This window comes from Lissotriton vulgaris, chromosome 3_2 (assembly GCF_964263255.1).
Source record: "Lissotriton vulgaris chromosome 3_2, aLisVul1.2, whole genome shotgun sequence".
In the NCBI taxonomy this organism is placed as follows: Eukaryota; Metazoa; Chordata; class Amphibia; order Caudata; family Salamandridae; genus Lissotriton; species Lissotriton vulgaris.
In genome coordinates, this window is record NC_141690.1 from 162,728,654 (window position 1) to 162,742,487 (window position 13,834).

Here is a 13,834-nt window from a genome sequence, read left to right on the forward strand (position 1 = left end):
ATTTTCAGCTAGAGTAACAGAGTTACTACAAATATATGTTGATGAAGATTTATCTTATGTCGATGACATCTATCTAGCAGACGACGACTTGGATACTCACTTGAAAAGAGTGAACACCATAATACTTGGGTTCGCTGCAGAGGGTTACAAATTCAACTTTAAAAAGTCAAGAATTGCCCATCTGACAGTATTATTTTTAGGATACGAATTATCAAGTGAAGGAAAAAGCCTAGCGGACAACTTCTTAGAGAAGTGCCTGTACTCCAAGCACCAAAAACGCTAAAGAACTTACAATCGATTCTAGGTTTCCTGAATTTCGGAAGAACTTACATTCTAAATTATGCGGAGAGGGTTAAACCTCTCTACGAATTAATTAAACCTGATTTTAAACCAATCAACTGGACTCAAAAACACACAGAAATTTTGAGATCACTGCAAACAGACATGTTAGCAAAAACAAAATTAGAAACACGTGACAATAAACGAAACCTTGTAATCCGAGTCATCCCAGGGAGATCTGGATTCACGTACCTGACCTCTAATGGGGGAGAAACGGTACCAATAGCATACAAATCTCACTTGTACACACAAGCAGAGAAAACATTCAGTCTTACAGAGAATTCTGTAAATGCAGTTCGAACGGCAGTGGCAAAAGAAAGAGCTTTTGCCCAAGGTAGAAGTATAACGGTCATTACAGCAGAATCAGCCTTCGAGGCACTATTCAGCCCAGTAAACCTGCCTACAGTGTCACTGGATCCGAAATGGATACAGTGGGGAAACACTCTTGAAACTGAAAAAGTGAAATACGACTATGGTCCGAACATAAAAAAACTGAATGATTTAACTTATGAAAAAGAATATCCTCTGCCAATCGAAATTTTACCTCTACAACAATACTCCTGTATAATCTATACAGATAGATTTGTACAGCACTACAATGTAGAAAACAAATCATACGATGCAGCCTGCGCGATTGTTAAAGGTCGCTGGCTCTGCGGTAAATTCAGACCGAAAATAACAAAAACTGAATCACTGAAGAAATGTTCGGCTCAACGAGCTGAAATTAGATCTTTGAAGATGGCGCTTGAAAATGCCGAACGAGAATTCCCGACACTAATCGTGTGCAATTCGCGTTTTTGTGTCAATTCTTACAATAATGACTTGCAGAGCTGGGTTCAAAATGATTACAAAGATGACACAGGTGACACAATCAAGCATAAAATGCTTTGGAAACAAGTAGTTCTTTTACAGAAAGAACTACAAAAGACTCATGTGATACACGCACAGAGTCTTCAACGTGATGGCGTTTACGTTGCAGGGAATTCATTGGCTATTACAGCCACAGCGGAAGCAACTAAATCGGCTTCCGTAGCCACAAAAAAGCGTTCAGAAAAATACATAGACGGGGAAACCATGCTGGCGGTAAAAACGTCCTTAATAGGAAACTGTGCAGCACTACCTGTGAACTATCCACTCAATTATGCATACGTAATCGATGCGAACTCAGTTCCTTTTGCTCGAATCCCTGGAGTGGGGGATAGGGTAATTCCAAACATGAACCGGAGAATCTTATTAATAGCAGACGCACACATGGGTGAAGGTCCAAGGCACAAACAGATGAAGGAATCTCTGACTGAATTACAATCAAGGTACTGGTGGCCAGGAATGAGCCTGCACCACTATAAATATGTGAAGAACTGTCCAGACTGCAACAGAGATCGCAGCAATGAGTCAAGCGCAGTAATGCCATTGTAGGCGTACTACTGTCTACATACCATCCAGCGTCCTATTAATTTGTTTTTTAGACTACATTCACTTTAAAAATGTGGCCCCCGCGCTCAGCTGACGCCAAAACTGTTATAAAAGATTTGCAAGTCTTTATCGGCACATACGCAATTGCCATGTTCCATTCTGACCAGGGTCCTGCTTTCAGCTCTCGAGCTTATAAGGAGGCCATGGCCAGTATGGGTGTTGGGTTGCGGTTCTCTTGTCCATTCCACCCGGAAGTTTCCGACAACCGCATAAACATGACAACTTTGCTCCCTCAGAATAAGAGTGTATCTCTAGAGTCGTGTGAAAACAATAGACAGCTATTTCACTCAGTCAGCAGTGCATACTTAGTTTCACCAGAGTGCAGAGAAATAGAGAGACGGGCGTTTTCAATAAAAGGTGTTATTTATTGAGCAATCTTCTTTCTCATGCAAGAGAAATGAATTGCCACAATTGCAATACTTAAAGTAAAGTAAAGTGCGTACAGTAAAAGTAGTATTATGAAATAATACTGTAAAAGCATTGATATGGTTTCTTAGCCATATGATACTTTAAAATGGGTAAAATATATACATACATAAATACAATGACTAACGTACTCAACTGGTGCTTCTAACTAAGCCTACCCCGGTGTACCTGACCTAAGCCTAATACTTGGGAAGGGGTTAGTAAGTAGCAGTTTAAGTTAAGTTGTTTAAGATTGTTTTGCCAAGAGTCTGCATCAGGAATTCTCTTAAGGGTTTAGTCCGCTCCGTACCTTGGTAATAGAATGTGGGAGGTCTGGTATCTCTTTCTTCAGGACTCGATATCCCAGCAACCCGCAAGGGTAGGCTGGAAACACCGGAGCTGGATTTTCTCGGCTGGAGAAAAAGACAGCATCTCTCTCAGTGCGTCCAACAGGAGGGGCGGCTTCCGTGGGCTCTCGCATCAGCTGGGCTCTCGGGCAAGTAGATGGCCGCTCTGCTCCAAACCACCGTGTGTTTGCTTAAGGCAACTGTTGGTATTTTATACCTGGAAGGTGCCGGGTTTGACGTAAGGTTGGACATAGAACGTCACTAAGAACTAACAGTTTTTTCTGGACTTCAGGAGTTCTTGTTCAAATCAAAACAAAGGCAGGGGGGGGTTTCCCGGGCTGCTGGAGGCTTGGTTTGTTTAAAGAACGCGTTGTGCTTTCTAGGAGTCGACGGGAGTAGCCGTGCTGTGCTTTGGACTGCATGGGCTATTACTGAATATGGATCTGATTCTTATGCCTTTATCAGGATATTATTGATTATAACCTCACAAGGGCATAAATCGGGAATATTGAATTAGGGTCCTAGATATAAACACGACACTATGTACGTAGAACAAAAACTTTCCGGAAAGCCCAACTATTTGTTGCTTTTCCAAAGGCAATCCCAAATCAAAAGCCGAAATAGCTAGGTGGATAGAAAAATGTGTCCTAATTTGCCACATCAAAGAAAAACGAACACTACCTACAATGCCAAGAGCTTATTCAACACAGAAAAAACAGCATCAACAGCTTTTTTAGGAAATATACTGCTAACGTACAGTTGTTAAGCGGCAACATGGACAAACCCACACACTTTTACCCAATACTATTGTGTAGATGTGCAAGCCAGACAACAATCTCTGGTGGGGCAAACAATTCTACACACATTATTTTAAGCAAATACAAATCTGATGCCAAAAGCTACTACGAGAGAAGTACTGCAAGTCTGTGCATAGCATGTGTATCTGCAGCCAATACATGCTATGACTGGAGTACGTTACTTACCCTGTAGGCATTTATTCATTACCCTGTAGGCATTTATTCATAGCATTAAGTGCTGCAGCTTCACGTGCACCCTCCCTCCTCCCGGCACGTTTTAGTTGGTGACACAAATCTTTCAGCATTTTCAACAGCAAACGGTAACTTAGCATGCTATAGTCTCACTTCCCGTATGGCAGGGAAAATAACATTACAATCTGTCAAAGGAGCCGTTGAACATGAGCAATACTTCGAGGAGGAAGGGGTACGAAGCACAACGCTGACCATAAAACTTCCTCAAGAAAAGCAACTTGCAGAGTCTGGTCCAAACACTAGATGGCAGGAGTGTGCATAGCTTGTGAATCTGCAGCACTGCATACTACAAATAGATGCTTACAGGGTAAGTAACCTACACCTTCCCTAAAGTTCGTATACGTTTCTACCTGAACACAGTCATTTTCATCCAAGGAAAGAAAAGGCATCATCCTTTGCTGCCTCTTCAGCTCTTCTTCCTTGGCAGAAGTTTCTCTTGATTCTAGAAGTAATCTAAAGTTCTGGGGTTTAAGATCTACTACTGGTACCCCTTTTTCCCTTTGAAGTCTTTGCTCAGAAAGTCTCTCTTGCTCAGTAAAACCAGTTCTGTCCTCCCTGGTCCAGCTTCACTACAGGAGGTGGAGACAGCATTCTGCAGAGCAGGCACAGACCCACGGTGGATTTAACCCAGATCTTTTGACTGGGGGAGAATGTTTGCATTGTCAGCATCGCGTCCATCATTTGTTTGCTGTAACACTTTTCGCCCTAAGTGGGATGGGTATGCCCAGACGTGGGCCACTGGCTGAAGAAGAGTGACATACCCTGAAACCGGTCCCAGGATGCTTGTTTCCGGTCCAGGGAGGACCTGGCCTGGCAGTTCGGCCTGGACAGTTCCCATGGGGCACAGAGTCAAGACTGATTTGCATATGGCTGGTTCCAAACTGGGGTGGCGTAGTGGGCAAAAGAACAATGGATTTAACCCAGATCTTTTGACTGGGGCAGAACGTTTGCAATGTCAGCATTCCGTCCATCATTTGTTTGCTGTAACACTTTCTAAAAGTGGCATTTTCATGCATACAATTTAAAAAAAACCTTCACTAAAAGTTGTTAAATTCTGAGTTTGGAGCAACTAACATCCATTTAGCTATCTTGTCCCAGTGGAAAGTTACACATGTAAGATGTTACAAGGTAGCTCCCATGTTAACCTATGGTTAATAGTAAAAAATGAAATACAGAGTGTTTCACTATCAGGGCGTATAAAACGCACCAGCCAATATTCTATCTCTCACATACACTGCACCCTGCCAAGAGGAGCACCCTGGGCCTACCTTTGGGGTGCCTTACATGTACACGTAAGAAAAGGGAAGGTTCGAGCCTAGAAAGTGGGTGCACTTGCCAGGTTGACATGGCGTTTTAAAAGTGCTTGCACAGACACTGCAGTGGCAGGTCTGAGACACATTTACAGGGCTACTCATGTGGGTGGCACAACCAGTGCTGCAATCCCACTAGTAGCATTTGATTTACAGGCCCTGGCACACTCAGTGCACTTTACTAGGGACTTACCAGTAAAGCCAATCATGGATAGCCAGTCATAATCACAATTTACACAGAGAACTGATGCACTTCAGCACTCATCAGCAGTGATAAAGTACCCAGAGTCCTATAGCCAACAAAAACATGGTCATAAAAATAGGAGGCAAAAGGAAAAACATATGGGGATAATCCAGGTCCTACAAGCACCTACACAGCAGTTGCTTAAGTTATGGCTAAAAGCAAATAATATCCCTCCCACATCCCACAACACAGCACATCACAAGAATAAATAAAAATAGCCAAAAATGATGAAGTATCCTTCAAAGCAAGGCACACCATACCTCAGTTTGGCTTCTGCCTTGCAGTGAGATAGCTCAAAACTACATAATTGTTTTTTTTAACAACTCCTGTACTCTCAACACCAATCACACCATCACAAAATTTAAATCCACACAGTTTGCTTCCACATCTGAATATCGTTTCCAGGTTTCCAATACTTCGGCTAATTCTTTCTGACCATCATGAAATGCCTGGCATACACTACATATCAAGTAGAATAAAGATCATGACTTTCGTTCTCCATTCTATTCTATACCATTAGCAGTAGCCATTTGCATCTTTTTCCTTGACTACAAGTGGAAGAGTTCAATCAATCAATCAATCAATCAGTGACACTTATAAAGCGCGCTACATACCCGTGGGGTCTCAAGGCGCTGGGGGGGGGGGGAGCCGCTACTGCTCGAACAGCCAGGTCTTCAGCTTCTTCCTGAAGGAGAGGTGGTCTTGGGTCAGGCGCAGGTCGGTCGGGAGGGAGTTCCAGGTCTTGGCGGCCAGGTGGGAGAAGGACCTTCCTCCTGTAGTCGCTCTTCGGATGCGGGGGACGGCGGCGAGGGCGTGGTTGGCTGATCGGAGGTGGCGTTTGGGAGCGTAGAAGTTGACTCGGCTGTTGAGGTAGCTCGGGCCTTGGTCGTGTAGGGCTTTGTGTGCGTGGGTGAGGAGGCGGAAGGTGATTCTTTTGTTGACGGGGAGCCAGTGAAGGTCTCGCAGATGTCCGGAGATGTGGCTGGTTCGTGGGATGTCGAGGATGAGTCTGGCTGAGGCGTTCTGGATCCGCTGGAGTCTCTTCTGGAGCTTGGCGGTGGTCCCGGCGTAGAGGGCGTTGCCGTAGTCCAGTCGGCTGGTGACGAGGGCCTGGGTGACGGTCTTCCTGGTCTCGGTGGGGATCCACCAGAAGATCTTCCGTAGCATGCGTAGGATGTTGAAGCATGCCGAGGAGACGTTGTTGACTTGCCTGGTCATGGAGAGGGAGGAGTCCAGGATGAAGCCCAGGTTGCGTGCATGGTCTGTCGGTTTGGGTGCGGTGCCCAGGGCGGGAGGCCACCAGGAGTCGTCCCAGGCGGAGGGAGAGGAGCCCAGGATGAGGACCTCCGTCTTGTCTGAGTTCAGTTTCAGGCGGCTGGTCGTCATCCACTCGGCTACCTCTTTCATCCCTTCGTGCAGGTTGGCTCTGGCGGCGGCGGGGTCGTTGGTCAGGGAGAGGATCAGCTGGGTGTCGTCGGCGTAGGAGATTATGCTGAGGTTGTGTTTGCGTACGATGGCCGCGAGGGGGCTCATGTAGACGTTGAAGAGGGTGGGGCTCAGAGATGATCCTTGGGGGACGCCGCAGATGACTTCGGTGGCCTCTGACTTGTACGGTGGTAGGCGGACTCTCTGTGTTCTCCCGTCGAGGAAGGAGGTGATCCACTCCAGCGCCTTGTCCTGGATTCCGACGTTGCTGAGGCGCCGTACTAGGGTGCGGTGGCAGACCGTGTCGAATGCCGCGGAGAGGTCTAGGAGGATGAGGGCCGCTGTTTCTCCATTGTCCATCAGGGCTCGGATGTCGTCGGTGGCGGCGATGAGGGCGGTCTCGGTGCTGTGGTTGGCTCGGAAGCCGGACTGTGAGGGGTCGAGGGATCCGTTCGTCTCGAGGAAAGCGGCCATCTGCTTGTTGACGGTCTTCTCGATGACTTTGGCTGGAAACTGGAGGAGCGAGATGGGGCGGTAATTCTTGAGGTCGGTGGGGTCCGCTGTTGGTTTCTTGAGTAGGGCGCTGAGTTCGGCGTGTTTCCAGCTCTCGGGGAAGATGGTGGTGTCGAGGGATGTGTTGATGATGTCTCGCAGGTGGGGTGCGATGACAGCGTCGGCTTTGTTGAAGACGTGGTGAGGGCAGGGGTCGGTCGGTGATCCGGAGTGGATGGAGTTCATCGTGCGGATGGTGTCTTCGGTGCTGATCGGGGTCCAGGCGTGGAGGGTGGTGGTGGGGGGTGGTTGTTCGGTCATGGTGTGCGTTGGTTGGTTGTTGAAGCTGTTGTGTATGTCCGCGATCTTGTTGTGGAAGTATGAAGCCAGGGAGTTGCAGAGGTCTTGCGATGGGGTGATGTCGTTGTTTCCTGCGCTGGGGTTGGAGAGCTCTTTGACGATGTTGAAGAGTTCCTTGCAGTTGTGTGCGTTGTTGTCCAACCGGTCCTTGAATGCTGTTTTCTTGGCGGCGCGGATCAGCTGGTGGTGTTTCCGGGTGGCAAGTTTGAAGGAGGTCCTGTTGTCCGGTGTCGGTTCCCTTCTCCAGACTTTCTCGAGGGCTCGGCAGTTCTTCTTGGAGCTCTTGAGTTCGTCGGTGAACCATGGGGCTTTCTTGCTGCCGGGTCTGCTGGGCGGGGTCCTCAGTGGGGCGAGTTCGTCCGCGCAGTTGCTGATCCACTTCGTGAGGTTGTCGGCGGCCTGGCTGGGGTTCGCTGAGCTGGCAGGAGGGTGCTGGCTCAGGGAGGTGGCGAGCTGGTCTGCTGTGATCTTGTTACAGCTTCTGCGGGCGGTCTGTTGCTGGTGGTGGTGGGTCGTTGTTTTCTTGACGGTGAAGTGGACGCAGCTGTGGTCCGTCCATTGAAGCTCTGTGGTGTGGCTGAAGTTGATGTCCTTGCTGGATGAGAAGACAGCGTCGAGTGTGTGTCCGGCGAGGTGGGTGGGGGTGGACACCAGTTGCTTGAGTCCCAGGTTGGTGAGGTTGTCGAGCAGGGTGATGGTGTTGCGGTCGTTGTTGTTCTCCAGATGGAAGTTGAGGTCTCCCAGGAGGATGTAGTCAGCGGAGGGGAGGGCATGTGGGCTGACGAAGTCGGCGATGTCCTCGCTGAATTGTGTGCGTGGTCCAGGGGGTCGGTAGATCAGGGTGCCTCTGAGGGTGGTGTTCGGGTTGGTGTGGATCTGGAAATGCAGGTGTTCGGCGGTGGTCAGGGAGTTGTCGGTGCTGGTCGTGAGACGGATGGTGCTCCTGTGGATGATGGCGATGCCTCCTCCCATCTGGTTGGCGTTTCGGTCCCTCCGGACGATCTTGTAGCCCTCTGGGATGGCGATGGCGATGTCGGGAGCTGAAGAGGCGTTCATCCAGGTCTCCGTGAGGAAGGCAACGTCTGGAGCTGTGGTGTCGAGGAGGTTCCAGAGTTCGATGGCATGTCTGTGGATGGAGCGGGTGTTGAGCAGGATGCACTTGAGGTGGGTACTGCTGGTGTTCGGCTTGGTGGGTGCTGGTGCGAGGCAGGTCCGGATGCAGGTGAACTTGCAGGCGTGGCAGCTGAAGGGTCCGTGGGTACGTCGTGGAGAGGCTTGATGGCATTCTGGGGGTCGGCCGGTGTTGAGAGCGGTGAGGGTGGCGGCGGAGTACGTCAGGCGGGTCGGTCGGGGTCTTCGTGGGCCAGGGGTCCTGGCGCTGGTAGCGATCCGGTCGCGGATGGGCGTAGACGGGCTTACCTTTGGCGCGCCTTCGGCGCACAATCGGCGCGCCCGCTGCGCGTGACCGCTGCGCGTCCGCACGGTCGCCATTTAAGGCGAAGTGCGCGGGTGGGCGGAGCAGCTGGGAGGCGGGAGCGGGGAGGGAACAGAAGAGAAAAAGGGGCGGGGCCAATGGCGGTGGCGGGAAGCGAGAGCGGAGGGCGGCGAGGTAGGCGGCCAATCAGGAAGGAAACTGGACACGGCACAGGGGATACAAAGAAATTAACAGGCACAAATTACGGGCAAAACAAGGAAAAACAGCAAAATACGCGAGCAGACGGCAGAAACAGACAAGCACAAATTACGGGCAAAACAAGGAAAAACAGCAAAATACGCGAGCAGACGGCAGAAACAGACAAGCACAAATTACGGGCAAAACAAGGAAAAACAGCAAAATACGCGAGCAGACGGCAGAAACAGACAAGCACAAATTACGGGCAAAACAAGGAAAAACAGCAAAATACGCGAGCAGACGGCAGAAACAGACAAGCACAAATTACGGGCAAAACAAGGAAAAACAGCAAAATACGCGAGCAGACGGCAGAAACAGACAAGCACAAATTACGGGCAAAACAAGGAAAAACAGCAAAATACGCGAGCAGACGGCAGAAACAGGCAAGCACAAATTACGGGCAAAACAAGGAAAAACAGCAAAATACGCGAGCAGACGGCAGAAACAGACAAGCACAAATTACGGGCAAAACAAGGAAAAACAGCAAAATACGCGAGCAGACGGCAGGAACAGACAAGCACAAATTTAGGGCAAAACAACTGGGAAACCAGAGGGGAGCGACCACGGCGTCAGCGAGGCCGGCGGCGAGGCAGAAGGCAGGCAGAGGGGAACACACGCAGCAGCTGGTGGCCGTGCGGCGCGGGGGTGTCCCACAAGTTCCACAAGTTCCATAAGCCCATGCCCTTAGGTGTGGTATGTTTTGTTGTGATTCAAATAGTTTTTTCTTAAATGTTGTCACCACTTCAGACACCATTTATATCAAGTATTAGTCACCAGAAACCTTCTCTTGAAACCCATTTCTAAGAAACTCTATCAAGACAGTGCCATACCTGGGAACATTCCTAAATGTGGATCTGGGTTCGTAAATGTCATGTGCAATGTTGACATATATACCATCAGGAACTTCCATATATGTAACATATTTGTGGCGCCGCGGCCAGGGCGACTGACTCTGGAATCTGGGGATCACGGTTCGATCCCCGGCGGCAGGTTAGCCCAGCACCATGTGGCTCTGGGCAATAGCTTGCTTAATCTTCCCGACGGCCCCCAGCGCCTAGAGACCCTTACGGGTGATTGTGCGCTTTACAAATGTGGGATATAATTATTATTATTACCACTCAGTTATGCACAGCTTTGTCCATAATTCCATCTAAATGCAGGCCACTAAAAGGCAGATTTGTTTCATTCCAAAGTCACCAACATTTCGTTCCTGTGCCAGGAAATTGTTTTTAATCATATAGCCCGCTCACATAGCACTGCAGTTTTTTGTAGCATCCCAGCCAGCAAAGGCTTTATTTTCCATTACTGAATATTTTGGTGGTGCCCATCTGATGTATATGTTTTTAACTGTTTTATGTGATGGGGTGCACTGAATAGTTTTGCCTATATATAGGATTCCTCGAATACTATTTCAGTGGAGAAAAATCGACTGAGGTAGATAGACGCAAAATGATATTTTTATTTTTTCATATTATTCTTAAAATATTGAAATCATTTAAAGAAGTCACAGTGAAAATAATTGGGCGTGGTTCAACAGCTTGGAAGAACTATCGAGAAAATACTTTTGATACATAAATCAAGAAATGTGGACTCTAATTAAAATTCATGGATCAACAAGACTATTGTAATGACTTGTATTGCCATACCCTGTTTATGATGTGTTCTAGCTCGTGCTACATGTTCCAAGTTTCCATGGTGATGTCTCTGTTTGGGACAGTTTTGAAGCTGGGGTATTTGCGAGCTGGATGTGTCTGTTGGTCTTACCGGTGTACTACAACAAACGACTTGAAACCTACCCAGTGTCTGTCTTTTGAACAAAGACCTCCACGCCTTAGAGTCCTATTTGTCCACATTGGAATTTCACCATGCCTGGAATGTAATAGCCGATTTCTGCACTGTGCTTTTAGTTCACTCTCTTCTTAAATTCTTGACCTGAAATTGGCCATTTTGATTCACTGTTTTTCAGCAGGACCAGAGTGAAATGCATTGTTAGAATGTTTTATTTTCCTGATAATGCCTGCCACAGTATGGTGCATGCTGAAAAGGTAACCTTGATATGTGAATTCTTCATGGCTTTTGCAGCTGAGACTGCACCTGCTTTTTTAAAAGAACTATTGGCAAAGCCAATTGGTCTGGCTTTATTATATTAATGCTAGCAGTTTTACCATATTGGAGGGAGCCAGCAGAACCGGAGAGAGAGGACTATATTTGTAAAGTAGGTTTTCATGAAGTTCCAAGCAATCACTCTCGTTGAGGTGGAAGGATGCATAAAAAGCATTAAGTGAATGAATAAGTCTCAAGCCACTGGCCGAAAGAGGCTGGTAGAAGAAAGCAAATGCTTTAAAGGGGCGGACCTAAAGCCCCTTCTATGTATATTTTTCGCAATGGATTTGTTTGTCCGCTTTGCTGTCAAAACGCCATACTTAAAAATAAAGGTTTTCTTTTGGTTGCTGTGTGCGTTTGTACCATTTCTGACAAGAGAGAGAGAAATTAAAAACATTCAGCCCATCTCAAGAAACTAGTCCAAAAGAGTTACCTAGATACATTTTAGACATGGCATGCTTGACAAACAGGTTTCTTAGGACTATAATACTGTACTTGGCTGGCTGGTTTCACACAGTAAACACTAACTTTCACTAAAGTTTTCGAGAACTGAATATGAAACTGATGTTTTTATTTGTCATCCTTAATCTGTCTTTTTCCCGGTAAGGTAGTTTGATGCACGCTGCATTCACACTTATAGCTGGAGCCAGAGTTTAGACAGCTACAGTGGTTACCCAGGTCCACCAGATCTCATGTTTAAGGTTGCCAGCCATCTTAAAAAGACATGCTGTTTCCTTCTCTTGCATATCTTTCTGTCAGTTACTCTAGAGAACCCACCACCCCTCCCCACACACCGCGTTAAATTGTTTTTTTTAGTTCACAAACTAGGTGCCATCCTTTCTCAGACTGCAAATGATTGAATGAGATGTAAATGTATTTTGCAATGTACAGATCTCAGAACTCATATGCATGCCATTTATGCTTTTTGAGCAACAATGTTTATTGGGTAGTAGGTAGAAGTGAAAAGTTTACCATGTCGCTGTTTAAAATATTGTTATGTTTCTTAGTGTTAAAGTTGGTTCATGTACACAAACCTAAAAGTGGAACCCATTCACTATTGATTCTTCTCCACAGTGAACACTTGCTTAATGAAATATATTTTTTATGGAAGGTGAAATTCAATTGTAAAATGCCAGTGCTCTATTGGCATAAGCCACTAAACATCGAACGTCTTTCCACTACTCTTGAAGAATACTGTCTTATTAAAGTATATGTATTGTGGTATGTGTATTAGCATTTTTTCAAGCAATTCATGCTAAATGGACTCTTTTTTCCCGATTTAGCTTGATACCATTTTTTTACCTTTGCGATTTTTTTTCATTCTATTATATTTATAATATGAAAGTTTTCTCATTTGTCTTTCAGTCTTTATCCAATTAACATCCTGTGATGCGAATTTGCCAATAAACATTTCAGTTATGTTTACGTATTCTTTGCTTGTGCATGCTACATACAGCATATGATATTCATTTAACTGACGCCACTACTGCTGATATTACTTGTGTGATGGTCGTTCGATCAGGTATGACTTTTCCTTTTTGTCCCCTTAGTTCATGATGCAAGAGTTCATATTCGCGACTGGAGAAAAGAGAAAGCAGCAAAGAGAGCAAAACTGGAATTCAGAAGAAAACCACCCTCTGACCTTTTAAAAACACGACTCTGCTGGTTTTTTACGAATCACCCAGATGGTTGTCCTTTACTTTCTGAACTCTGTCTGTTTGCACATGGGGCTGACGAACTTAGACAGCCGCAGGTTGCCAAAACAAAAAGGCAAAGACATTAAAATACTTTTTTAGTTTTCTTTTACATTTATTAAAATTAAGATTTAACTAAAACGCTTGACTATCATTAATTCAGCTGGCTTTATTGTCCATTTCGAAGTTCGAGTTTGAGGAATTTAAAATACAGAAATGTTCCCTAAAGAAGACTACAAGGTTCCGCTGTCCTCCTAGACGGTTCTTGGATTCTGAAATGTACTGATGATGTTCAGCATTTCTTTTGGATGCGGCTCTGGGCCAGTCGAAGAGCCAGGTCTTGAGGTCCTTCCTGAACGAGTGCAGGGTCGGGGAGCGTGTGATGTTCACGGGGAGATCGTTCCAAGCCTTTGCTGCAATGTAGGAGAAGGCTCTCCCGCCGTATTGTTTCTGCGGATGCCGGGGACCTCGTCCAAGGCAAGGTCGGCAGAGCAGAGGTTCCTTTTGGGTACGTGGAATGATAATCTCTCGTTGAGGTGTTTGGGTGGAATACGGAACTCATTTACTGACACCTGAAAGAGAAGTAGCGTTTACCTTTCTTTGGTTTCAACGGTACTCTATAATATTTGAGGCTTCTATTATTTCCACTGGTGTGGCACCCACAAATAAATAGTCTATGCAAGTTGAAAAAAGAGAGTTTGGAGTAGGCACGGCTTAAAGCGCTTCAACAATTAGTGCGGGAACTATTCAGTGTGGTACAAGCCCTTCATGTAATTCCTGTGCTGGCCCAAAATGTGTGTTTGCAGCATGTGCTACCATAGATCACGTGCTCTGCACACTTGTAGCATATAGTGGGCGGTGCTGACATTTGGAATCTGGGATTTTTCAATGAAGTTTTCAGTGTCAATATACCTTGTGACG

At 46.5% G+C, this 13,834-nt stretch overlaps 1 protein-coding gene across 2 annotated transcripts in view; it reads left to right on the forward strand.

Annotated features, from left to right (window-relative positions):
* Positions 1-13,054, forward strand: part of TRMT44 (tRNA methyltransferase 44 homolog) — a 224,774-nt gene extending 211,720 nt beyond the window's left edge. For both annotated transcript variants that reach the window (XM_086964141.1, XM_086964142.1), the window contains one exon: positions 12,770-13,054. In XM_086964141.1, the coding sequence (XP_086820267.1) occupies positions 12,770-13,002 (233 nt within the window). In that variant the 3' untranslated portion in view covers positions 13,003-13,054. The remainder of the gene's footprint in view (positions 1-12,769) is intronic.
* The last annotated feature ends 780 nt before the right edge of the window (positions 13,055-13,834 follow it).